This window comes from Ranitomeya imitator, chromosome 1, assembly GCF_032444005.1.
Source record: "Ranitomeya imitator isolate aRanImi1 chromosome 1, aRanImi1.pri, whole genome shotgun sequence".
NCBI lineage: Eukaryota > Metazoa > Chordata > Amphibia > Anura > Dendrobatidae > Ranitomeya > Ranitomeya imitator.
Window position 1 is genome coordinate 738,984,103 of NC_091282.1, and position 27,046 is coordinate 739,011,148.

At 45.7% G+C, this 27,046-nt stretch overlaps 1 protein-coding gene across 1 annotated transcript; it reads right to left on the bottom strand.

Annotated features, from left to right (window-relative positions):
* Positions 1-5,454: 5,454 nt before the first annotated feature.
* On the bottom strand, positions 5,455-23,694 carry WDR89 (WD repeat domain 89). The gene is made up of 2 exons (XM_069733862.1): positions 23,592-23,694; positions 5,455-8,332 (listed from the first exon to the last, which is right to left on the bottom strand). The coding sequence occupies exon 2, from the start codon at positions 8,307-8,309 to the stop codon at positions 7,158-7,160; it is 1,152 nt and encodes a 383-aa protein (XP_069589963.1). The 5' UTR covers positions 8,310-8,332; positions 23,592-23,694; the 3' UTR covers positions 5,455-7,157.
* Between the last annotated feature and the right edge of the window lie 3,352 nt (positions 23,695-27,046).

The window sequence follows — 27,046 nt, forward strand, 5'->3', positions numbered from 1 at the left end:
CTGAGCCCTGTGATTGGCTGCAGCGGTCACATGTCAATCTGCACCCTTTGGAAATAGAGGGTGATGATCAGGGAGCTGCCACAGCAGAGGTGTAATTACAATAGGTGCAGGGATTAAAATTGGCCCGGGGCCCTGGAGCCTAAGAGGCCAAAAAAGTCCTTTTGGCCTATGCGAAAAGACAAGTACTACTTCAGACTTTTAGTAACTGGGGGCCCCGTTTGGAGCTGCAGTGAGGCCTAGTTTACGCCACCCCAGCACAGGTCAGGCTTTGTTGACCTCCGTCATTGTGGTAAGCCGTTAATATCCAGACGTCTAGCTGCGCCAAGAAGAAGATGCTCTACTCCATCCTGACTTCTGTATGGACAGAGATTGGTGATCCCATAGGATGGATGACAAATATGCAGCGCCCCAGAGATCTGGTTGTTGCAGTATGACACTCTGCCACTAAGGGGAGTGATGGTACGTCTGATGGCACTGAAGGAATTCTACTGACCAGGTATCACCAGAACACATTACACTTCACACTCCGGCCACTAGGGGGAGAAAAAGGCTTTATTTATTGGGCCCCTCCTCACACTGGTAAAACTAGGGGTTGGATAGGAAGTAAAGGTACCTTCACACATAACGATATTGTTAACGATATCGTTGCTTTTTGTGACGTAGCAACAATATCGTTAATAAAATCGTTATGTGTGACAGCGACCAACGATCAGGCCCCTGCTGGGAAATAGTTGGTCGCTGAAGAAAGTCCAGAACTTTATTTCGTCGCTGGATCTCCCGTGGACATCGCTGGATCGGCGTGTGTGACACCGATCCAGCGATGTCTTCACTGGTAACCAGGGTAAACATCAGGTAACTAAGCGCAGGGCCGCGCTTAGTAACCCGATGTTTACCTTCCTAAAAGTAAAAAAAACAAACACTACATACTTACCTACCGCTGTCTGTCCTCCAGCGCTGTGCTCTGCACTCTTGTACTGGCTGTGAGCGTCGGTCAGCCGGAAAGCAGAGCGGTGACGTCACCGCTCTGCTTTCCGGCCGCTGTGCTCACACAGACAGTACAGGAGGAGTGCAGAGCACAGCGCGGGAGGACAGACAGCGGTAGGTAAGTATGTAGTGTTTGGTTTTTTTACTTTTAGGAAGGTAACCAGGGTAAACATCGGGTTACTAAGCGCGGCCCTGCGCTTAGTTACCCGATGTTTACCCTGGTTACCGGCGTCGCTGGAGAGCGGTCTGTGTGACAGCTCTCCAGCGACCAAACAGCGACGCTGCAGCGATCCGGATCGTTGTCGGGATCGCTGCAGCGTCGCTTAATGTGAAGGGGCCTTTAGTCAGAAGCTGACTGGGTTGGATTCAGGCAACATCCCGTGGCAGGGGGTGTTGCAGGGAGAAGACACAGGGAGGTCCCTGTCAGGCGTGGGAACCTGGCAGGTGCCTAGCAAACAGAGCAGAACGTTACGGAACCGCGCCTGCACACCCCGCGGCGGTATCCTAAGGAAGAGATGCGAAGGGTATTGTGGAACAGTGAGAAACGAGATCAAGCACAAAGGAGAGCCAGTAGGAGTCGTGCCCCGAGAACGGCAACATCCTACTGAGGCGTGTAGCCAGTGGCCGGAACACCGAGGAAGTAACTGACTCTATGCCTTACTTCAAACTCCGCAGGACAGTTAATTATAGGTTGGCTGTCTACCTTAAATTTCCTACGAAGACATAGGGGGCAACGCGTGGAGAGGGGCATTTCTAGGGTCCTGGAAGAGCTCCGAGCCTTCCAGTCATACGGCTGCGTCCTAGCCATAACATACCTAGGGGACGAGAAACTAGTAACATCTGGAACAAGCGAGAGAGAAAGAATTAACTAGAAAAGAACGAACGAGAACAGCAGTTGTGAGGATTATTCCGAATGCTCAGCAGGGAAGCACTACAACACACAGGCGCTATTGGTAGGCAACGATTTCCACCTGCAAAGGGAACTCTGGATGTGCCCATCGGACCGGCCGGTCTCAGATAGCCCTGTTAACCGTGCTCTGGATTGCGGATCCTGAAGTCTTCAGTAAAGAGACTGCAACCCTGTGTCCTCGTTATTGACTGCACCTCACACCATCACTATCTACCTTACTGGGAAGCCCTGGGGACATACTTCACCTGTGGGAAGGTATACCATCCGGCTGCCATTCCATCACCCCAGTGGACCCCAAGCAGCGTCGGTCATCTTGACCGAACACCATAGGTGGCGTCACGAAACCTTGACAGACTCCTACCACCTTTTATTGGACGCCCCTTAGCAGGGTCACGGACCGGGTCCAGCCACCGTGACAACCCCAGAACTGAGCCAGAGAGGACCGGTACCGAGTAACCTGTGGCCCTGTGTCTGGGGGCGATCCAAATACATGAGCACAAGAGGAGTGATCGATAGAATAGGGGTCTGAACAATCGGACCGGAGAGGGTCAGAACCAATGCAATTCCGACAGGAGAGGAGCCCTGTACTAGAACACTATATGGACCTTTTGCAGTCCAGTAACTCCCTATAATGCCCAATGTTACCTGCCTTGGATGTGGTAGTGGTCTCCTAACCTCTCAGGCATAGGTTGCATCTATGTCTGCCCCTGCCCGATTTTATTTTACAGGGAAGGGTTAACACCGGAAGCAATTTAAACTATTGCAAACATTCATGTAGTATGTGGACATGCCAGATCTGACGGGTGAGTCACCTGGAAGCATTGGGTCAGATACTTCTGGGTGTGACGGTATCTTATCTGCTGGCAATTCCATTGTGAATGAGTAACAGGTGAGTTATTAGAATACAGAAGACTGTGCGGCTACATGGCGCACGGCTGCGCTGCAGGCACCTCTGTATCCTTACATACCTGTATTCCCCATCCACTTTAAGGCTATTTTCACACAGGTGTGTTTTTGTTTTGTTTTTAATCACCCTAAAATCATGAAAGATTTAATTAAAAAAAAGTTTCATTTCGATGCAAAAATGCATTTGCCGATGCATCTGAAAGGTATTTGAGCGTTTTTTATTTTTTAAAACCTCGAAAGGAAATTAAAAACAAAAGTGCACATCACTGATTGAATCTCCTCCGAGCTGAGCACTGTACTAACAGGATGAGAGAAATGCTTAAGAAAAAAATAACCTCTAGGAAAAGTATGAAAAATTTGTTTTTTTTATTGAATGTCTCAAAAAATTCAATATTTGAGCATAGCCTTATTCCGCGTGGAAACTGAGTTTTATCATTCTCTTATCAATCAGGGAGGTGTCTACACAGTTGGATCGTGTAAAGTCAGGCTGACGAGATCATTGTAAGACGGTATCAAAGGTTATCAATTTAGTCATGTGTCCATAAGAGTTAAAGGGAATGTCACCACCCCAAAATGCTGATTAAATCACTTATAAAAGATATGTAGGGGACTTAGCCTCTATAAAAAAAAAAAAAGATACTTGTATAGTTTTATTCACTAGAAAAAAAAATTTTCAGATGCAAATGAGTGGGCTTCGGTGCCCCCCTGACATGGCCAAGGTCACAGTGTACCCCCTAAGTTTACGTACTGAGCTGTCTTATCCAAATCAGCAGCTCTGCACGGACACTGCAGGAGCCCAGCCATGGTCAGTGTGTGCAGATTTAGGGGGCGCAACAGCCCACGCCAAGGGGGCACCGCAGACCCCTCATTTGCATACAAAAATTTTTTTGTTTAACTAAAGCAGCTACTACACTTATGATTTTATAATGGCTCAGTCCTTTATACAAGTGGTTTAATCAGCATTTTGGGGGTGACACTTCCTTTAACAGGAACGGCACAATGCCGATTTCGAAAAACAATTTTCCTCTATGAAAATACAGGAATATATATATATATATATATATATATATATATATAATTTTTTTTTTTTTAAATTTCCAAAGAATGTTGCTCGCGAAAGTCCTGATTATAGGCTCACACACTCTGTCGTGTCAATGGAAAGAAATGATGGTGTAGAGACACGTAGGATCCATAAGGGCTGAATGGCAGTAGCCAAGGCCTGATTATACTAAGAGCAAAAGGCCAAATGAGCCAAAGCTGAACCTTCTGGGGGCACTCACTACCCAAATCTAACTACCCTACAGGTAAGAGGGGACACACAGATGTTTGGAAAGAGATCTCGATACCTATATAAACTTCTACAGTCTTAGGGTACCGTCACACAACGATATCGTTAACGATATCGTTGCTTTTTGTGACGTAGCAACGATATCGTTAACTAAATCGTTCTGTGTGACAGCGACCAACGATCAGGCCCCTGCTGGGAGATCGTTGGTCGCTGGGGAAAGTCCAGCACTTTATTTTGTCGCTGGATCTCCCGCTGACATCGCTGAATCGGCGTGTGTGACGCAGATTCAGCGATGTCGTCACTGGTAACCAGGGTAAACATCGGGTTACTAAGCGCTTCCCGCACTGACTGGTGAGCGCCGGCCGTAAAGTACAGCGGTGACGTCACCGCTGTGCTGTGCTTTACGGCTGGCCGGCGCTCACCAGTCAGCTTAGTCAGTGCTGAAGGCGAGGGACATGACCAGACACCGGGAATGTAAGTATGTAGTGTTTGTTTTTTTACATTTACAACGGTAACCAGGGTAAACATTGGGTTACTAAGCGCGGCCCTGCATTTAGTAACCCGATGTTTACCCTGGTTACCCGGGGACTTCAGGATCGTTGGTCGCTGGAGAGCTGTCTGTGTGACAGCTCTCCAGCGACCAAACAGCGACGCTGCAGCGAACGGCATCATTGTCGGTATCGCTGCAGCGTCGCTTAGTGTGACGGTACCTTTAGTATTTCCCAAAGTATATATTCAGAAGGACGTTGTGTATTGATGTAACAATTCATTAGGACATATGGATTTACTGTATGTTTGGAATATGTGTCTCCTCCAGTATTTGAACTTCTATAGATGTACATTTTAGCTCTGGGACATGCACCCAAGTGTGTACAGAGGTCTCTACCTTCCACCCACGTGGTGAGGCAGCACACAATGGAGGGAGGTGTTCACCTCCTCACCCTTGTGGCAGCAGCCTCACCATGGGCGATGATGGACCTCTCTTCCTAGATGGAAGAAACTTGCCACTCGATGCGTTTTTTTTCACTCATCCCGACAAGTCCTGTATTCAGCTTCACCAAACATGGACAGTCCATGTCCATAGGAGACACTAATGAAATACACTCTGGCCAATATAACGGACTTAAAGGTCATATGCAGAGGTTGTATTGTCAAGACCCCTTTAACACAAATGTGGTGTGTACCTCCATACATACTGTCAGTATCTGCAGAGGAACATTACTAATGGGTATGGCCCCGATCTGAGAATCTACAGAAGAACACCGCCAACGGATACAGGATACTGCCCCGATATGAAAAACTGCAGAGGAACGCAGCCAACAGGGACGGCCCCGATGTGAGAATTTGAGGAACACCACCAAGTAGTACAACGCTTAGGTCAATTTATTATTTCATGAGGAATACAAATATTCAGTAAAACAGACAAGGGGGAGGCAAATGGCCCTCTTGCAAATTGCAGAGTCAGGCCTCCTTCAGATGTCCATTATTGTTTTTGTATAGAACAAAATACAGACAGATGATTTTTCAATGATCTGGATCCAGTTTTCATCCATGCACATTGCAACATGGAAGTTACTATGACAAGCAAAGGCGGCATTTAGCCCTGACCTTAAGATAGAGGCATCGTCACAAAGCCATAAGGCCACGTTCACACTATCAATATTCTGTCAGTATTTTACATCAGTATGTGCAAGTCAAAATCAGGAGTGGGTGAGAAATATAGAAGCGGTGATTTGTTTCACTCCTGGTTTTGGCTTACAAATACCGATAATAGGTGTTACCCTTAGGCCACATTCACACTGGTTCATGTACCGAGTCACTGTCGAAGCTTGAAGAGAATTCGGAGCGGGATACAACCGGTCTCTATGGTTGCAATAACACTAAGGCAAGGGGTGTAGTAACTTGGAGAACCCTGCATGTACAGAGACGTTCTCCTATGATGTCCAGTGCTGAGCCGCTCAATGTGAATGACAATACTGTACCACAGGGTGACTTATAAGCGGCCACACACCCATTGATGCAGACCACCGTTGGATTGGAAAGCCTTAATGCATACATATAATACAGGGAAGGAACTGCGGACACAGAACACAAAGTACAAAATTCATCTAATTTGAAGAAATAGGATGTTTAGAAAATAGGTAAAAGTTCCACATAAAACATATAATATACAAAGTGCAATAAGGCACCTGCACAACTGCCCCCATTACTCAATATCGGACCCCAAGTGATGCCATTGACCTTACAGATATTTGATTAGATGACTTCACAAATCCATAGATATAATTAAAACCAAAGTTGCCAGTTCCAATTAAAACAGAATTTTCCAGTTTAAAAAAAAAGGTGATTAAAACCCCCATTACACACATCTCATAAAATATAGATAATGGCATCTCCTAAAATATTCATGATATATCCAGTGAGTACAAGTGAAAAGAAATAAGATTTTGCCTGCAGTTATGGCACAGTATTGGACCCTACAGCTTTACTTTCTTGTCTCTGTCTTTTTCTAGGCCTCTATGGTAAGGAGGCACATTTCTATGCAAAGTCCGAGGTGGCATAGGCCACGGCAGTCATCTCTACGACTGTGGCCCATGCTTTTGTGTTATCCCCATGCCATTTATTTTACTTTTTAAGCACCTTGTGCCACTATACAGATCTGCTTCGTCGCTGATAAGATCAAGTAGAGGCGCAGTGCTCCCCAGTATTCAGCAGAGGGCATTGTATTATTAACTGCAGAAGGTTCTTGGAGGTGACCAAACACAATCCTAAATAATGAAACACTAGGGACCACGTGGAATTAATCATGGAGCCCCTACTGATTGATGCCAGGGCAACCATATGGCGTCTTGCCTCATATTTTCTCACTTGCAAGTAAAATCCGATCATTTCATACATCGTCGTGGTCATGCGTCTTTATTTCCAGCCAGTGTTACACTCAGTTATTTCTTGGCAAAATGTAAAGAGGCAAACTTCTAGGCAAGAAGTAGATCCAGAATAAAGCCTCATGTACTGATCATTATACAGACATCCCCGAGCTCGTAACTGTGACTTTTCTCCTAATTTCGATCATTTTTGCTTGGTCAGGAAGGATTTGGTGGTATGCACACGGACCCTCTGCTGCACAGAGGAAGCCATTTTCATGGAGTCTCTCTTTTTAGGTGATGCCTCTTTAACTTTTGGCTTCCATAAAAGCAATTGAGCATCTTCCCCCCCAGTTATCAAACAGTCATCTCCTCCGCACCAGTAGACTGAGCGCACAATGTCAGTGTGCCCTCCGGTTAAGGTTTTTAAGTGTGCAAGCCTACCCGAATCACAATTTAGCAAGCTGATATCGCCATTGTGAGACCCTCCAAAAAGGAGCAGAGCATTCTGAATTTCATGATAGAAACCCCCGATGAGATAGTCGACGTGACATCTGCTAACGTTTTCCCTTACATCCTCTACTTTACAGAGTGTGATGGGTTCCTCCGTGTCCACCTGGGCGAGATCCCACCAAAGGAAGCCTTCGTTGTGCGTCAGGCAATATACCTGCTTATAGTCCCTTCCCGCCCAACCAACGATGTTCACAGAAGAATCGGAATTGCAGGTAGAAGTTAGCGCGTCGTCTTCGTTATCTGCACCGATATCAAACACGTTGACCAGCCCGTCTGTGGAACCGGTGGCCACCAGGCTTGGGTTGGTTGGATGGAAACGGACATGGGTGACATCGTTGTTGTGAGATTCTGAATAAGCTCCAAGCGGCTCCTTGGATTTGGTATTCGGAACGTATCTTCCATCCCAGAAGACCAGAAACGCGTCGTCTTCCACCTTCTCTGTGCCTGCACAGACGACAAGGTCGTTACAGCTGACATCCAAGCTGATGAAGACATTGGAGGGGTAACCGGTATATTGCTGTACAGCTCTAGTACCGGTCACCCGAGCGTCCCAAAGTCTTACAGTGGCATCGCTGCAAGCTGAAAGCACCAGGTTGCTATTCGTGTGGCAGAAACGGACGCCGCTCAGTGTGCCCGGGCGGGCGTTATATTCACGGAGACAGGTCATGGTCTCCCGGTTATATAAGCGGATTGTTTTGTCGCAACACAAAATGGCAACTATCTGACCGGTTTGTTCCTCCGCTGGATTTGACACGTCGATATCGAGGACATAAGTTGTGCTGTCTTTCATGGCAGCGCGCTTGGTTATAGCGAGGTGTGAAAGCTGCTCTTCTAAAGCGTCCATGGTGCGGACAATATTCTTGAGATCTAAAATACAAAATGAAGATAACATACATTGACAAGTGTGCTGGAAACGGCAGTGGTCCTACAGATCTCCGAACTACAAAGATCAAGGGTGCGATAACCAAACTGGAGAAAATCCAGTGGTATAGGGTTACAAAAGACCAGAAAATCAGCGCTGCACGTACTCGGCTGACGCCACTCCATCGTACTCTGCACTATGCGACAGGTATCGCATGCAAGCCACTGATTGTCTGCAGCAGTCACACCGGAAGAAGAAACCAGGAGACCAGAGTGCAGAGTATGGAGAAGTGGCACTAATCTGGTAGGAGAATATCTATTTTTCATTTTCCTATCAAATGTGTTTAGAAGTATGAGATGGCCCCTTTAAAAAAAAAGTGTTTTTTTTCTAGTTTTGGCTGCCATTTGAGTAAAACACACACAAAAAAAAAACCACGTCAGCGGTACTGCAGCCAATCAGTGAGCTTATGAGCTTAGCGGCACAAGCTGCTCATCTCGCTGACAGAGAATATCGGGCACCAGGAACAACAGCGGGGACTGATCACCAGACCTGGAAAGGGTGAGTAAAGCACAGGTTTTTTTTGTTCTTTTTAACAAACTGTGGCCAAGTACAGGTGTAGGGTTTAAAAAAAAAAAAAAAAAAAAAACTTAAATAATATGGACACATTTGGGAGAACTTAGTTTTCCCTAAAAAGTTTTTCATTAGAAATTTTGGGCCGTTTTGCTTCTACAGCCTCTACACATCACTGTACATTTTGCAGCAGACTGAAGAATAAGTGACCAGTGACTGCAGCAACAAGCTGATTTATCACTAAAGCAAAATTCATTTTTTGCTGTTCTCATTAATCAGTGTAGAAGTTCAGGCAGAAAACGAGAGATAAAGATTACAAACTCGGTTGTCAGAAGGAGCTTGCTGACAGACTTGACTGTTAGCTCATTCTGCAGCCTGATATGTACTCTAAGGCAGGGGTCACTCTTGTGCATTGCGAGAAACTCGCTAGAGTCTCTTGCACCAATACCCGGCACTGCCGTCGGCACTTGGGACCGGGGCGTTCAGCTGCATAGAAATACATGCAGCCACACTCTCCGGGCAGCAGCGCCGGGTATTGATGCCAGAGTTTCTCGCATTGCACTCGCAAGTGTGACCCCGGCCTAATGCATAGCGACTGTGGAAAAAATTTTCATAAGACCCTATTGCCAGACATTTTTTTGTTTTACCCCAAATCCATGAATGTAAAGATGAGCAACCTGGGCTTCCATAACACCTCAGCAGTGCCACAGGCTGATCGCCTCCATGCCACGCCGCATTGATGCAGTAATTGATGCAAAAGGAGCCCCGACCAAGTATTGAGTTCAGTTCCTGAAAATACATTTCAGTAGGCCAACATTTCAGATTTAAAAGTCATTTTTTCAAGATGGAGTTATAAAGTATTTTAATTTACTGAGATAATGACTTTTGGGTTTTCATTGGCTGTAAGCCATAATCATCAACATTAACAGAAATAAACACTTGAAATAGATCACTCTGGAATGACTATGAGTTTCACTTTTTGTATTGAAGAACTGAAATAAATTAACTTTTTGATATTCTAATGTTGTGAGAAGCACCTATATTTCAAGAAAATCCCTTTAAGACCTTAGCGCTATCTTGATGAATTCATTGGATATTCTTACAACATTTTTACAAGACATGAATAAGTTCGGGGACCCGAGTGTTAAAAGATAAAGGCCTATTCACATGCAGTACTGCGCCTGGGAAAGCAGCCACTGTTGCTGTACACAGGGATGAACAAGCAGCAATTAGAAGACACTCTCCCCGAAGGCTTCAGATCATTTTAGTCGCGTCTTCTCAAATCGCTTAATTAATTTGATTTTGCCAAGTGAAGCTGGTAAAGTCATAATGACTGGAGCGGTAACAGTCCAAAAAATCCACAAAAGCAATGCTGCATATTAAAGATATCGGGAATTTTAAAAAAAGGGGACTAGATTGGTTAAGACATTTTTTATTTTACCCCTTCGCAATATACAGACCTGTGTACCATCACATAGTGCCTCAGGGAGACACCAATTCCTTTCCGAGGATCGGACAACACATCAAATCCTCCTTAGATAATGGGCGGTGGGCCTACCAGCAGTGGACAGCGAGCATACAGATTTGTACAAGTCTTACCTAAATATGTGTTTAATCATATGGATTGATTTTCCAAATGAGGTTAATGGAGTAATAATGGTGCAAAAAAATAGACAAAAATACGGCAAATTAAAGATACGGTACTTCAAATATAAAAAAGGGACTGGATTGGTTGAGGTTTTTCTTTTGTTTTTATTACGCCTTAACATTTTCCAAAGCAGTGGGCTACGATTCAGTGCCTCCACAGGACACCGTTACCCCTCCAAAATACTCAGAATCATCTGTAGAATTGGCAGGGAATCTGCTAGTAATGCACAGGGAGAGGACAATCATTGGTATAGGAGCACAACAAGAAAATTGTATGCGCTGCAATATTCCAAGTGCAAGAAGAGGGAGCTTGACCCAGGGATCTCTTTGTGATCTGCTTAAGTCCCCCATACACTGTACAGTGCCCTGCAAAAGTATTCGGCCCCCTGGAACTTTTCAACCTTTTCCCACATATCATGCTTCAAACATAAAGATACCAAATGTAAATTTTTGGTGAAGAATCAACAACAAGTTGAACACAATTGTGAAGTTGAACAAAATTTATTGGTTATTTTACATTTTTGTGGAAATTCAAAAACTGAAAAGTGGGGCGTGCAATATTATTCGGCCCCTTTAACTTAATACTTTATTGCGCCACCTTTTGCTGCAATTACAGCTGCAAGTCGCTTGGGCTATGTCTCTATCAGTTTTGTACATGGAGAGACTGAAATTCTTGCCCATTCTTCCTTGGCAAACAGCTCGAGCTCAGTGAGGTTTGATGGAGATCGTTTGTGAACAGCAGTTTTCAGCTCTTTCCACAGATTCTCGATTGGATTGAGGTCTGGACTTTGACTTGGCCATTCTAACACCTGAATACGTTTATTTGTGATCCATTCCATTGTAGATTTTGCTTTATGTTTGGGATCATGGTCTTGTTGGAAGACAAATCTCGATCCCAGTCTCAGGTTTTTTGCAGACTCAAACAGGTTTTCTTCAAGAATGGTCCTGTATTTGGCTCCATCCATCTTCCCATCAATTTTAACCATCTTCCCTGTCCCTGCTGAAGAAAAGCAGGCCCAAACCATGATGCTGCCACCACCATGTTTGACAGTGGGGGATGGTGTGTTCAGGGTGATGAGCTATGTTGCCTTTACGCCAAACAGATCGTTTGGCATTGTTGCCAAAAAGTGCGATTTTGGTTTCATCTGACTAGAGCACCTTCTTCCACATGTTTGGTGTGTCTCCCAGGTGGCTTGTTGCGAACTTTAAACAACACTTTTTATGGATATCTTAGAGAAATGGCTTTCTTCTTGCCACTCTTCCATAAAGGCCAGATTTATGCAGTGTACGACTGATTGTTGTCCTATGGACAGACTGTCCCAATATGATCGCTTGCACAGTGCTCTTCGGGATATTTAAAGTTTTGGAAATCATTTTGTACCCATATCTGGCTTTAAACTTCCCCACAACAGTATCACGGACCTGCCTGTTGTGTTCCTTGGTCTTTATGATGCTCTCTGTGCTTCAAACAGAACCCTGAGGCTATCACAGAGCTGGTGCATTTATACCGAGACTTGATTACACAGAGGTGGATTATATTTATCATCATTAGACATTTAGCACAACATTGGATCATTTAGAGATCCACAATGAACTTCTGGAGTGAGTTTGCTGCACTGAAAGTAAAGGGGACAAATAATATTGCACGCCCCGCTTTTCAGTTTTTAAATTTCCACAAAAATGTAAAACCCAATAAATTTCGTTCAACTTCACAATTGTATTCCACTTGTTGATTCTTGAACAAAAATTTACATTTGGTATCTTTATGTTTGAAGCCTGATATGTGGGAAAAGGTTGAAAAATTCAAGGGAGCCGAATACTTTCGCAAGGCACTGTATATGGTTGTAGGACAAATGACAGTTCAGTCGGCTGCTCTCCTTCCAGACTCCTCCATACACAGGGCTGAGCGCTCCTGTGCTTTTGAGAGGGCCATCACCAGATGTAACATAGTAACATAGTTAGTAAGGCCGAAAAAAGACATTTGTCCATCCAGTTCAGCCTATATTCCATCATAATAAATCCCCAGATCTACGTCCTTCTACAGAACCTAATTGTATGATACAATATTGTTCTGCTCCAGGAAGACATCCAGGCCTCTCTTGAACCCCTCGACTGAGTTCGCCATCACCACCTCCTCAGGCAAGCAATTCCAGATTCTCACTGCCCTAACAGTAAAGAATTCTCTTCTATGTTGGTGGAAAAACCTTCTCTCCTCCAGACGCAAAGAATGCCCCCTTGTGCCCGTCACCTTCCTTGGTATAAACAGATCCTCAGCGAGATATTTGTATTGTCCCCTTATATACTTATACATGGTTATTAGATCGCCCCTCAGTCGTCTTTTTTCTAGACTAAATAATCCTAATTTCGCTAATCTATCTGGGTATTGTAGTTCTCCCATCCCCTTTATTAATTTTGTTGCCCTCCTTTGTACTCTCTCTAGTTCCATTATATCCTTCCTGAGCACCGGTGACCAAAACTGGACACAGTACTCCATGTGCGGTCTAACTAGGGATTTGTACAGAGGCAGTATAATGCTCTCATCATGTGTATCCAGACCTCTTTTAATGCACCCCATGATCCTGTTTGCCTGCAGCTTATCTCTTAGGCTACGTTCACACTAGCGTTGCGCCGCCCTGCGTCGGCGGCGCGACGCATGAAAAAACGCGCAAAAACGCGCGCGTTTTGCGACGCGTGCGTCGTTTTTTGACGAGAATCGGACGCACAGAAAATGCAACTTGTTGCATTTTCTTGCGTCCGACGCTAGCGTCGTAAACGACGCAAGTGTCAAAAAACGCCACCCAAAAAACGCACGCGTCCCCTATGTTAAACATAGGGGCGCGTCGCCGCTGCGTCGCCGGCGCAACAGCGACGCACATTGGCGAAACGCCAATGTGAACGTAGCCTTAGGGTACTGTCACACAGTGCAATTTTGATCGCTACGACGGCACGATTTGTGACGTTCGAGCGATATAGTTACGATATCGCAGTGTCTGACACGCTCCTGCGATCAGGGACCCCGCTGAGAATCGTACGTCGTAGCAGATCGTTTGAAACTTTCTTTCGTCGTCTAGTGTCCCGCTGTGGCGGCATGATCGCATGGTGTAACATATATCGTATACGATGTGCGCATAGTAACCAACGGCTTCTACATCGCACATACGTCATGAAATTATCGCTCCAGTGTCGTAGATTGCAAAGTGTGACAGCAGTCTACGACGCTGGAGCGATATTGTTACGACGCTGGAGCGTCACGGATCGTACCGTCGTAGCGATGAAAATTGCACTGTGTGACGGTACCCTTAGAGAACAAAAGGCAGTCTGAAATTGGGCATGCAAGATCCTTATCATCTCTAGAGGTACATGGGGAACTACTGTACCTAAATATGCCTCTAATCCTACAAAAAAAAAAGCTTAGGCACATGCTGCACTTTGTGGAGTTTTTCTTCCATTGCTTCCAGAGAAGTAGGACATACAGCACCTGATGGAGTGCCATATGGCGAAACACAGTTCTACTACAAAAGATACAACGTGGTATCACACTGTATGCTGCACGAGGCCTAATGCTGCTCATGAATATTAGATAAGATTGTTCGGCTCGCAGCTCTCTGCCCCACACACATGCCACATGTCCGGACGATCATAGTGATCTGCTGGTAGGTGACGGCTGTGCTGAACCCTCCTGTTCCTGTCCAGATTCTATTTGCTAAGTGTGGTGCTTGATTAGCAGCTTTTTTCCTGTGAAATTTGAGCAACGCAACCTTAGAAAACATCTGGGCCTGGAGCCAGCGTCAGGTCAGCGCCGGGTGACACTGCATCTAATGATAGCCTCGCTCAGGATGGGTTACAGATAACGTTTCAGCTCTTTCTTTCTCCGCACAACCTGTCCATCCGAGCTGAGGTTTTCTGCGCTGCACAGGTGACTTATGAGTGCATTGCCTACAATGACTGATAATTGCCCTGGAATTGATATTGTTTCCTTAACGGGCACGTTTCTGAGAGCAGAATATAGCGGGGCTCGTGCAGTAACGCCAGGAGGATATTCTAGCAGATCGATAATGTGTATTTTTTTAGTTTGTTTTTTTTTTCCTCCTGACTTTTAGTGGATACAGAGCTGGGGAAATAAAAAAAAAAAAAAAAATCAGGCTGCAATAACAGGCTGTGTGTGTGACATTGAGATTTGTAAACCTGCGGCCAGTCAGATTAAGGATAATCCCACGTGTCGTTCAGAGATTAAACCCACATAGCCTATATTCCTACCCAAAGTAATGAGGATGAGGGGCAGCCCCGGATGATCCGAACCCTCAGAGAAAACACGAATATTAGAACATAATACCATGGATGAACCTGCACTGCCGCCACGCTCTGCAGCTCTTCTCTACAGGTCCTGGATATGTAATGTGCAGCTGCTGCATGCACTCACCGCCATGATCAGTCTGCGGTAATACAGTAAACTCCTGCATCTATTCACCCTGCGGCCAGGCACGGCGGTAATGCATCCTAAATATTAGACATTTATACCTAATTTGCCCTCGGCTTGCCACCTCTTTCAACATTAAGTACCTGCATCCCCATTAGTTGAAAATGTAACATCATTTTCTGCATTTGCTCCCCTATTATTCCTACTGGAAATTTATGAATTAAATAAAGGGGGGTTTTATCCATCTTGAAATAACGGTCTTGGGGAAGCGTCAAACTACAGTAAAACTCAGACAGGGATTGCAACTCAATGCTCAGACTGTCCAGCAGCTCTCCCTACCCTAACGTGACAGATTCATATGTCTCTATGCCGCGGTCACGCTCAGGTAGGGAGAGCCACTGGTCAGTCCGAACATTGCTTTGCGATCCTTGTCTGACTGACTCTTCCCTTACAAGATACTTGTTTTCTTCATGAAATAATTCAGGAGGAAATGTTCAGGATCGCACTTTGCCTATATTATTCTTCCTGGAATATTATGAATATACACTGTTAAAAAAATAAAGGAAACACTAAAATCCCACATCCTAGATATCACTGAATGAAATATTCCAGTTGTAAATCTTTATTCATTACATAGTGGAATGTGTTGAGAACAATAAAACCTAAAAATGATCAACGTAAATCACAACTAATATCCCACGGAGGTCTGGAGTTGGAATGATGCTCAAAATCAAAGTGGAAAATGAAGTTACAGGCTGATCCAACGTCAGTGGAAATGCCTCAAGACAAGGAAATGATGCTCCATAGTGTGTGTGGCCTCCACGTGCCTGTATGACCTTCGCTACAATGCCTGGTCATGCTCCTGATGAGGCGGCGGATGGTCTCCTGAGGGATCTCCTGCCATACCTGGACTAAAGCATCTGCCAACTCCTGGAAAGTCTGTGGTGCTACGTGACGTTGGTGGATGGTGAGAGACATGATGTCCCAGATGTGTTCAATCTGATTCAGGTCTGGGGAACGGGCGGGCCAGTCCATAGCTTCAATGCCTTCATCTTGCAGGAACTGCTGACACTCCTGCCACATGAGGTCTGGCATTGTCCTGCATTAGGAGGAACCCAGGGCCAACCGCACCAGCATATGGTCTCACAAGGGGTCTTGGGATCTCATCTCGGTACCTAATGGCAGTCAGGCTACCTCTGGTGAGCACATGGACGGCTGTGCGGCCCTCCAAAAAAATGCCACCCCACACCATTACTGACCCACTGCCAAATCGGTCATGCTGAAGGATGTTGAAGGCAGCAGATCACTCTCCACGGCGTCTCCAGACTCTGTCACACCTGTGCTCAGTGTGAACCTGCTTTCACCTGTGAAGAGCACAGGATGCCAGTGGCAAGTTTGCCAATCCTGGTGTTTTGCGGCAAATGCCAAGCGTCCTGCATGGTGTTGGGCTGTGAGCACAACCCCCATCTGTGGACATCGGGCACTCAGACCATCCTTATAGAGTCAGTTTCTAACCGTTTGTGCAGACATGTACATTTGTGGCCTGCTGGGGGTCATTTTGCAGGGCTCTGGCAGTGCTCCTCCTGTTTCTCCTTGCACAAAGGCTGAGGTAGAGGTCCTGCTGCTGGATTGTTGCCCTCCTACGGCCCCCTCCACGTCTCCTGGTGTACTGGCCTGTCTCCTGGTAGCGCCTCCAGCCTCTGGACACTACACTGACAAACACAGCAAACCTTCTTGTTACAGCTCGCATTGATGTGCCATCCTGGATGAGCTGCACTACCTGAGCCACTTGTGTGGGTTGTAGAGTCCGTCTCATGCTACCACGAGTGTGAAAGCACAACCAACATTCAAAAGTGACCAAAACATCAGCCAGAAAGCATTGGTACTGAGATGTGGTCTGTGGTCCCCACCTGCAGAACCACTCCTTTATTGAGTGTGTCTTGATAATTGCCAATAATTTCCATCTGTTGTCTATTCCATTTGCACAACAGCATGTGAAATTGATTGTCAAACAGTGTTGCTTCCTAAGTGGATATTTTGATTTCACAGATGTTTGATTTACGTGGAGTTATAGTCTGTTGTTTAAGTGTTCCCTTTATTTTTTTTTTGAGCAGTGTATTATTTTTTCCTCCATATTCAGTCTCTTGATATATCTTAGTAACATACATAGTAACATAGTTAGTAAGGCCGAAAAAAGACATTTGTCCATCCAGTTCAGCCTATATTCCATCATAATAAATATCCAGATCTACGTCCTTCTACAGAACCTAATAATTGTATGATACAATATTGTTCTGCTCCAGGAAGACATCCAGGCCTCTCTTGAACCCCTCGACTGAGTTCGCCATCACCACCTCCTCAGGCAAGCAATTCCAGATTCTCACTGCCCTAACAGTAAAGAATCCTCTTCTATGTTGGTGGAAAAACCTTCTCTCCTCCAGACGCAAAGAATGCCCCCTTGTGCCCGTCACCTTCCTTGGTATAAACAGATCCTCAGCGAGATATTTGTATTGTCCCCTTATATACTTATACATGGTTATTAGATCGCCCCTCAGTCGTCTTTTTTCTAGACTAAATAATCCTAATTTCGCTAATCTATCTGGGTATTGTAGTTCTCCCATCCCCTTTATTAATTTTGTTGCCCTCCTTTGTACTCTCTCTAGTTCCATTATATCCTTCCTGAGCACTGGTGCCCAAAACTGGACACAGTACTCCATGTGCGGTCTAACTAGGGATTTGTACAGAGGCAGTATAATGCTCTCATCATGTGTATCCAGACCTCTTTTAATGCACCCCATGATCCTGTTTGCCTTGGCAGCTGCTGCCTGGCACTGGCTGCTCCAGGTAAGTTTATCATTAACTAGGATCCCCAAGTCCTTCTCCCTGTCAGATTTACCCAGTGGTTTCCCGTTCAGTGTGTAATGGTGATATTGATTCCCTCTTCCCATGTGTATAACCTTACATTTATCATTGTTAAACCTCATCTGCCACCTTTCAGCCCAAGTTTCCAACTTATCCAGATCCATCTGTAGCAGAATACTATCTTCTCTTGTATTAACTGCTTTACATAGTTTTGTATCATCTGCAAATATCGATATTTTACTGTGTAAACCTTCTACCAGATCATTAATGAATATGTTGAAGAGAACAGGTCCCAATACTGACCCCTGCGGTACCCCACTGGTCACAGCGACCCAGTTAGAGACTATACCATTTATAACCACCCTCTGCTTTCTATCACTAAGCCAGTTACTAACCCATTTACACACATTTTCCCCCAGACCAAGCATTCTCATTTTGTGTACCAACCTCTAGTAGATACTTTTCTTCCCATTTACTTGACATTTCTGGAGCCACTTTACTTATAACTCTGCATTGTGCCGTTCCTCTGTTATTCCTCCTGGGAATGTAGGACATTTCATCCATATCACAGGGATACCAGATACCCCATCGCTTTGTCAATGGTGGAGTCTGACTTGAGATAACTGATCCTGAGAATGAGGGTTAAGGTACCGTCGCTGTTTAGTCGTTGTGTGGTCGCTGGAGAGCTGTCACACAGACAGCTCTCCAGCGACCAACGATGCCGAAGTCCCCAGGTAACCAGGGTAAACATCGGGTTACTAAGCGCAGGGCCGCGCTTAGTAACCCGATGTTTGCCCTGGTTACCATTGTAAATGTAAAAAAAAAAAAAAAAAAAAAACACTACATACTTACATTCCGGTGTCTGTCGCATCCCCCGGCGTCAGCTTCCCTGCACTGTGTAAGCGCCGGCCGTAAAGCAGAGCGGTGACGTCACCGCTGTGCTCTGCTTTACGGCCGGCCGGCGCTGACACAGTGCGGGAAGCTGACGTATGTAGTATTTTTTTTTTTTTTACATTTACAATGGTAACCAGGGTAAACATCGGGTTACTAAGCGCGGCCCTGTACTTGGTAACCCGATATTTACCCTGGTTACAAGTGAACACATCGCTGGATCGGCGTCACACACGCCGATTCAGCGATGTCAGCGGGTGATCCAGCGACTAAATAAAGTTCTGGCCCTCTAGCTCCGACCAGCGATGTCACAGCAGGATCCTGATCGCTGTTGCGTGTCAAACACAACGATATCGCTATCCAGGACGCTGCAACATCACGGATCGCTATAGTCATCGTTCTAAAGTTGGTCACTGTGAAGGTACCTTTATGCAACTCGTTTAATGATGAAGGGGGGGTGTTCCTGCAGAGTGGTCCTGGTTACCCAGCTTGAAATAAAGGGTCGGTGTGCAGGGGAATATTAAATGGGGACACAGCACTCTACCAGCAGTGCATCCGCTTCATGTTCCAGAAGTCGGACTGCCACCCAATATAACGTGATGGCAAATCCTAGGAATAGGTGATGATAAAACCCCTTCATCATCTTGTGTCCCCAGATTGTGTGTGTAGGGATCAGTGATGCGCAGATGGGGTACACGGTGGCTTTGGTGAGGACACAGGTCACGCACCAAATGTGGATCATGCCGCTACATTGAAGGTGAATAAAATTGCATTGTGACCCACAAGGTACTCAAACAGGGTGCAAAAAATGCAGCGGATTCCAACTTCCTTGACTGGGTGCAATGTAACCATAATGATATGGCAGCCTCATACAGCAAACTTTGGCCAGACAACCCATGCTGAAGCCAAAATCGCTGCGAAACCTTGGCCTAAAAGAGGAATGGAGCTGCATGTGTCGCGGCTGTGCGACAGTCATAGCACATGCATAGAGTGCCAACACACAGGCAAATTCGCTCATCTCTAGGGAGACTAAAATGGGCACCCAAACTCTTCATCTCGCTAAGAATATCGGTGTTCCTAAGTTAACACTTCAGTGCAAAAATAATAAAACTGAAACCATCACATGCAAAAGCATGAAAACCGCGGGTGCCAAACTCATCCGCCACGCACCAGGAAATGGCTTGAAAGCATCGTAGAGAGACAAGGCCCCGCATCTATGGGGTCAGCACCAGAGGGGCAGGAAATGGGAGATCTTCCTAATAACAGCACACAAGGAATTCACAAATAAAAAGCTGAAGGTATCAGATGGGATTTGGTCATTTCCGCAGGAATTCTTCTATTTATCACAGGGCAAAAAGTGAACTTCTGGGGATAATAAAAAAGAAAATTGGATTTCAACTCCCCGTGCACCATCACTGCGGATGGGACTATGGGACGGAGTAAAACGAAGTGCAGATTTTATGCCGAGGTTTCTAAACTGAAATCCACGCACCTTTTCCCGCACTTACGCGTTTTTCGACATTTTTTGGGGGGAGGGTTGCAGAACTGTATCAAAAACAAGAGTGACGGGGTCTCCATTGTAACTAATGGGTAAAATCCTGATAAACATTATTTGCAGACAAATTGCACATCCCTGCACGTCGTAAAGTCACAGTCCTCTGCCCACAGCAGCCAATCATATCCCAGCTCTCATTTTCTATCCTCCACTTTGAAAATAAAAGAGCCAACCAATCACATTGCTTCTATAATAATAATAATAATCTTTATTTTTATATAGCGCTAACATATTCCGCAGCGCTTTACAATTTGCACACATTATCATCGCTGTCCCCGATGGGGCTCACAATCTAGAATCCCTATCATACAGTATGTCTTTGGAATGTGGGAGGAAACCGGAGTGCCCGGAGGAAACCCACGCAAACACAGAGAGAACATACAAACTCTTTGCAGAGGTTGTCCTGGGTGGGATTAGAACCCAGGACCCCAGCGCTGCAAGGCTGCTGTGCTAACCACTGCGCCACCGTGCTGCCCAGCATGCCCAGTGTCCTCAGCATCAGTTTTAATTCAACACATTTTTGGGGGGGGTCCTACTCTATGGATGTCCATGAGCGTAGTCTTCAGACACAAGAAAAAAAAAATCTAAAAAAAAAAAAGAATTAAAAAAACAAAAACAAACCTTAATACCCACATAGCATGAACTGATTTTCTTCATCTCTGCTAAAATCATTTTTTTTTGTATTTTATTTTTTTTTTTACAGTTCCTGATATGACATTTTTAGGAATAGCAGTAGGATTATTTACAAATAAAACCCTCACTTTAACAAAGCAGTTTTTTTCTTGATCCATTTCCCAGAGGACACTACCAACCACGAGGTGGGTACATGCCGAAGGCAGCAACAGAGAAGAGGCACCATTCACAGTGTGCATCGAGAGGGGGCCCTGCTTTATGGGGGCCGTACAGCTGGCGTAGTCCCAATGCCATGCACACTCGCTGGCACAGAGTATTCAGTGTCATCCATGTAATAAAGCTGCAGGATTATGAATGGGGAAGCTTGTGATGACACTACAGGTCACAATTGGAGCAATAGCACACTCTGGTGGACAAACTGAGTACTACATGGACATCATGAAATATTTTTGGGATTTTGTTTTATTTATTTCTAAATTCATTTATTTTTTTTGTATATATAAATAATGGATTTTTTCAGAAGTTTAACTGTTCAGTTAGAAAGATATATTTTTGTGACACATCTGTATACAGTTATTTATTTTTTCAATAAAAAAAAAATATATATAAAAAAAAATGGAGGGATTTAGCCAATAGTCAGAAAAGTTTACACATAAAAAAAGATCACAAATGTCCACTGGAGAATCATAGCCATACATATTATTCTAATACTAATCACTTAGTCACACGCTGGGGTCACACCACCAATCCATGAGAATTGGGGTAATTACGCTAATCGCACTCTGATCAGAAAGTCATCATAGTGTGATCCGATTCCCTTGGATATGGAAAAGATGAAAAAAAAATAATATCACCATCTTCTCCATTCTGTCAGTGCGTAGAAATCGGGCTGCACTTAGATGTCATCAGAGTGCAGTCCAATGGTTTCCACAGACTCATTGACTTTCATGGCCGAGTGCGATCTGAATATTGGATCAAACTTGGGGACGCAGCGATCTTCTCCTTGGACTGACTGTGTTCGAAGAAATGATTGGACACATGCGCGGCCCCATAGACTAACATTGGTCCGGGTGAGATCCGATGTTTTGTCAGATCGTTCCAGGACAGCAAATACAGTCGTCAGCACCTGCCCTAAATGAGAACCAATAACTCCCATAGACGTCATTTAAAGGGAATCGTCAGTTGATATGTGCTGCATGAATGCGAGGTCGCTTTGTCTATTGCTACCAGATATATTTTACCATGAAATGCTGCAGAATGTGGCTGCTAGGTATGAGCGTCTAGGATGAATAATCCCAGGTCCCCATCGCTCCAGCTGACATTTCACATGGAGAGATCTGTCAGTCGTCTCATCTCTCCTTACAGTCCCCGACTTAGTTGTTTTGTTTGTTTTTTTAAACTCTGCTGTTTTTCAAAGTGACATATACCTGGGCGCAATCACAGTGACAGGTACGCCACGAAAAGACAGGTCCATATTACAGGACTGTATGTCTAATAATGTTCCATATGACGCTGCTTCTATACTGGGCCACATTACAGCAATATTCTATATATAGTACCTAGAAGACATCAGAGACGGACAGCGGGACTGGAGGTCTCACTACGGATGCCAAAAAGCGAACAGAGGCCGAGCAGCGCAGCTCCACACACTGGGTAGTAACCGTTCCTGGGTAATGCAGCTCCGCTCCTATTCAGACTGATCAGGGGGAAATGCAAGGAGCCGGACCCCACTGAGCTGATATTGAGGTCTTATAATTAGGGCACAGACGGCTGATCAGATTGGCTGGCGGCTCTCCCGACCCGGGCGGGACAGTGGCACAGAAATACATGAAGCTGTCCCGCTCGGGTAGGGAGAGAGGCCGGCCAGTCCGTGCACTGATGTCCGATCTCGGTCCCATTTATAAGGCCATCTGGCTGCCCCTAAAAGGCCATCAATATTATAAGCCTGCAAAAGCCAGGCTCTTCATTTCCCCCAACACATTCTACTTTGATGTGGTCTGCGGTCATAAATCAGCTGAGAGGAGCTCAGATAAAAGTCACAGACTCTCCCACTGGACAGATGGAGCTCACTAACAGACTCTCAGTTAACTCATTAGGCAGCCAGCAATAGTACAAAATAGAAGCTGTAGAAGTCAAACAGGGCTAACATTTTTAACAAACCCAAATTACAAAAATGAGTTTTATCCTAAAATACATACGTTTAAGTCATACTAAAAAATAAAATTGTCCTGAATAGAGAACAGCCTCTTTAATCATTGCGAATCGCACTGGCTAAAAAGCTCCTAGCGTTTTGTGCACACAGCTTCTATACAGAGTACTGTGTTGCCACGGTTACACATGACCTCAAGCGTACCCAAGGCTTGTTTGCCATCTGTAACCATGGAGACGCGCAAGTCTACACAGGAGCTGTATACTTCATTTGTTTTCTACCTACACATAAGTTAGCTTCACTTCTTAGTGTAGACGCTCCGAAGCAATGGAGAAAATAAGAAATGTCACCTTTAAGAGCTAAAATATTTCCGGAAACATCTGGACACGATGCAAACATACAGCAGCATAATGTCTGTCATGTATGGAAACAGTAACACAGCAGCCTCAGAGGCTTGTGCTGTGCCACTGATGAGGAACTACAACCCCCAGCGGGCACTGACAGCTACACTCACTTATCACATGCATACAGAACACTTACCTAGGACAATTACGACAGCCGTCAGTAAAGTCCTACATGCCCATGTGCAGAGCAGAAGCCTTATTGGATGTCGCGCAGGCGCACTTCACTGCGTTACAACTTCCAGCTACAATAGCTCCGCCCAGTCTTTATGCCCCACCCCTCCACGTTACCTATGTAACCGGCACTAGTAGGATGTGGGCGTTCCTCTAGTGACCATGTAGCACGCTGTCTATATAATAGTCTTCCTCTCTCAGCCCTGGAGTGGTCGTCTGTGCTTTGTCGATAAAGCTTGTTGTTAGTAAATAAAATGGGTGCTTTTTTCATAGAAACATGAGGTGAAATGATCAGAGGCTGTGCCTGGAATAAACATATAGGCACACTGAGAGGAAAGGCCACACTATGGCTGATTGGCTGTAGCTATGACGTCACTTCGACAATGCTGCAGACAATCCCTGAGCTCGGCTCCTTGCGCTGTCTACATGTGCGCAGTGATTGCCTGCAGCGTTGTCGACATGTCATCGCTGTAGCTGATCAACAACCAAAGCAGTGGAGACTGAGAGGGTTAATAGGAGCGAAGTTTGGACATTTTTTCTCCCCTGAGCCTCTGGAGCAATAATCTTTGAAAAGGGAGAATCCCTTTATCTGTAGGCCATGAAGTCATGTTTCTCAAAGCCCTCAGGCCCTATGGAACGCTCCCCGATTTGGGAACTGTCAAAGGAGGTTGCTGGCAGGTTTCAGTTTCATCTGTATCCGAAGGGTATGCGCCCATGTTGCAGATTTTTCTGTGCGGATTTACACCTGCCGATTCCAATTATGGAACAGGTGTAAAACGCTGCAGAATCCGCACAAAGAATTGACATGCTGCGGAATAAACAACGCAGCGTATCCAAGCTGAATTTTCCACATGGGCACAGCGGATTTGGTTTTCCATAGGTGTACATGGTACTGTACAATGCATGGAAAACAGCTGCTAATCTGCAGGGCCAAATCCGCAACGTGTGTACATACCCTTAGGTCGCAGATACAGTTGAATATAGCGGCGGAGCAAGGAGTTGTCAGTACCCTGCTCCACCATCCCAGGAGCAAGGAGTTGTCAGCACCCTGCTCCACCACCCCATGAGCAAGGAGTTGTCAGCACCCTGCTCCACCATCCCAGTAGCAAGGAGTTGTCAGCGTCCTGCTCCACCATCCCAGGAACAAGGAGTTGTCAGCGTCCTGCTCCATCATCCCAGAAGCAAGGAGTTGTCAGCGTCCTGCTCCACCATCCCAGAAGCAAGGAGTTGTCAGCACCCTGCACCACCACCCCATGAGCAAGGCGTTGTCAGCACCCTGCTCCACCGTCCCAAGAGCAAGGAGTTGTCAGCGTCCTGCTCCACCGTCCCAGGAGCAAGGAGTTGTCAGCGTCCTGCTCCACCATCCCAGGAGCAAGGAGTTGTCAGCACCCTGCTCCACCATCCCAGGAGCAAGGAGTTGTCAGCACCCTGCTCCACCACCCCATGAGCAAGGAGTTGTCAGCACCCTGCTCCACCATCCCAGGAACAAGGAGTTGTCAGCTGTTATGGCTGGCAATCAGGCAACACAGCGTGCAGTAATCAGCGCACATACAGAGATCTGGCAATAACCAAAAACAATAGGACGAGCTCTGAGACGTGGAATCTCTGTAGACTGCAGTACCTGATCTATCCTCACACAACTATAAGCAGCAGTGGATTGCGCCTATCACTACCTATGCAACTCGACACTGCCTGAGGAGCTGACTAGCCTGCAGATAGAAATACAAGCCTGACTTACCTACCCCAAAGGAATAGGCAGCCCCCCACATATAATGACTGTTAGCAAGATGAAAAGACAAACGTAGGAATGAAATAGATTCAGCAAAGTGAGGCCCGATATTCTAGACAGAGCGAGGATAGCAAAGAGAACTATGCAGTCTACAAAAAACCCTAAAACGAAAACCACGCAAAGGGGCAAAAAGACCCACCGTGCCGAACTAACAGCACGGCGGTGCACCCCTTTGCTTCTCAGAGCTTCCAGCAAAAGTTAATAGCAAGCTGGACAGAAAAAACAGAAAACAAACTAGAAGCACTTATCTAGCAGAGCAGCAGGCCCAAGGAAAGATGCAGTAGCTCAGATCCAACACTGGAACATTGACAAGGAGCAAGGAAGACAGACTCAGGTGGAGCTAAATAGCAAGGCAGCCAACAAGCTCACCAAAACACCTGAGGGAGGAAGCCCAGAGACTGCAATACCACTTGTGACCACAGAAGTGAACTCAGCCACAGAATTCACAACAGTACCCCCCCCTTGAGGAGGGGTCACCGAACCCTCACCAGAACCCCCAGGCCGACCAGGATGAGCCACATGAAAGGCACGAACAAGATCTGGGGCATGGACATCAGAGGCAAAAACCCAGGAATTATCTTCCTGAGCATAACCCTTCCATTTGACCAGATACTGGAGTTTCCGTCTAGAGACACGAGAATCCAAAATCTTCTCCACAATATACTCCAATTCCCCCACCACCAAAACAGGGGCAGGAGGCTCCACAGATGGAACCATAGGTGCCACGTATCTCCTCAACAACGACCTATGGAATACATTATGTATGGAAAAGGAGTCTGGGAGGGTCAGACGAAAAGACACCGGATTGAGAATCTCAGAAATCCTATACGGACCAATAAAACGAGGTTTAAATTTAGGAGAGGAAACCTTCATAGGAATATGACGAGAAGATAACCAAACCAGATCCCCAACACGAAGTCGGGGTCCCACACGGCGTCTGCGATTAGCGAAAAGCTGAGCCTTCTCCTGGGACAAGGTCAAATTGTCCACTACCTGAGTCCAGATCTGCTGCAACCTGTCCACCACAGAATCCACACCAGGACAGTCCGAAGACTCAACCTGTCCTGAAGAGAAACGAGGATGGAACCCAGAATTGCAGAAAAATGGAGAGACCAAGGTAGCCGAGCTGGCCCGATTATTAAGGGCGAACTCAGCCAACGGCAAAAATGACACCCAATCATCCTGGTCAGCGGAAACAAAACATCTCAGATATGTTTCCAAGGTCTGATTGGTTCGTTCGGTCTGGCCATTAGTCTGAGGATGGAAGGCCGAGGAGAAAGATAGGTCAATGCCCATCCTACCACAAAAGGCTCGCCAGAACCTCGAGACAAACTGGGAACCTCTGTCAGAAACAATATTCTCAGGAATGCCATGTAAACGAACCACATGCTGGAAGAACAAAGGCACCAAATCAGAGGAGGAAGGCAATTTAACCAAGGGCACCAGATGGACCATTTTAGAAAAGCGATCACAGACCACCCAAATGACCGACATTTTTTGAGAAACGGGAAGGTCAGAAATGAAATCCATCGAAATATGTGTCCAAGGCCTCTTCGGGACCGGCAAGGGCAAAAGCAACCCACTGGCACGTGAACAGCAGGGCTTAGCCCTAGCACAAATTCCACAGGACT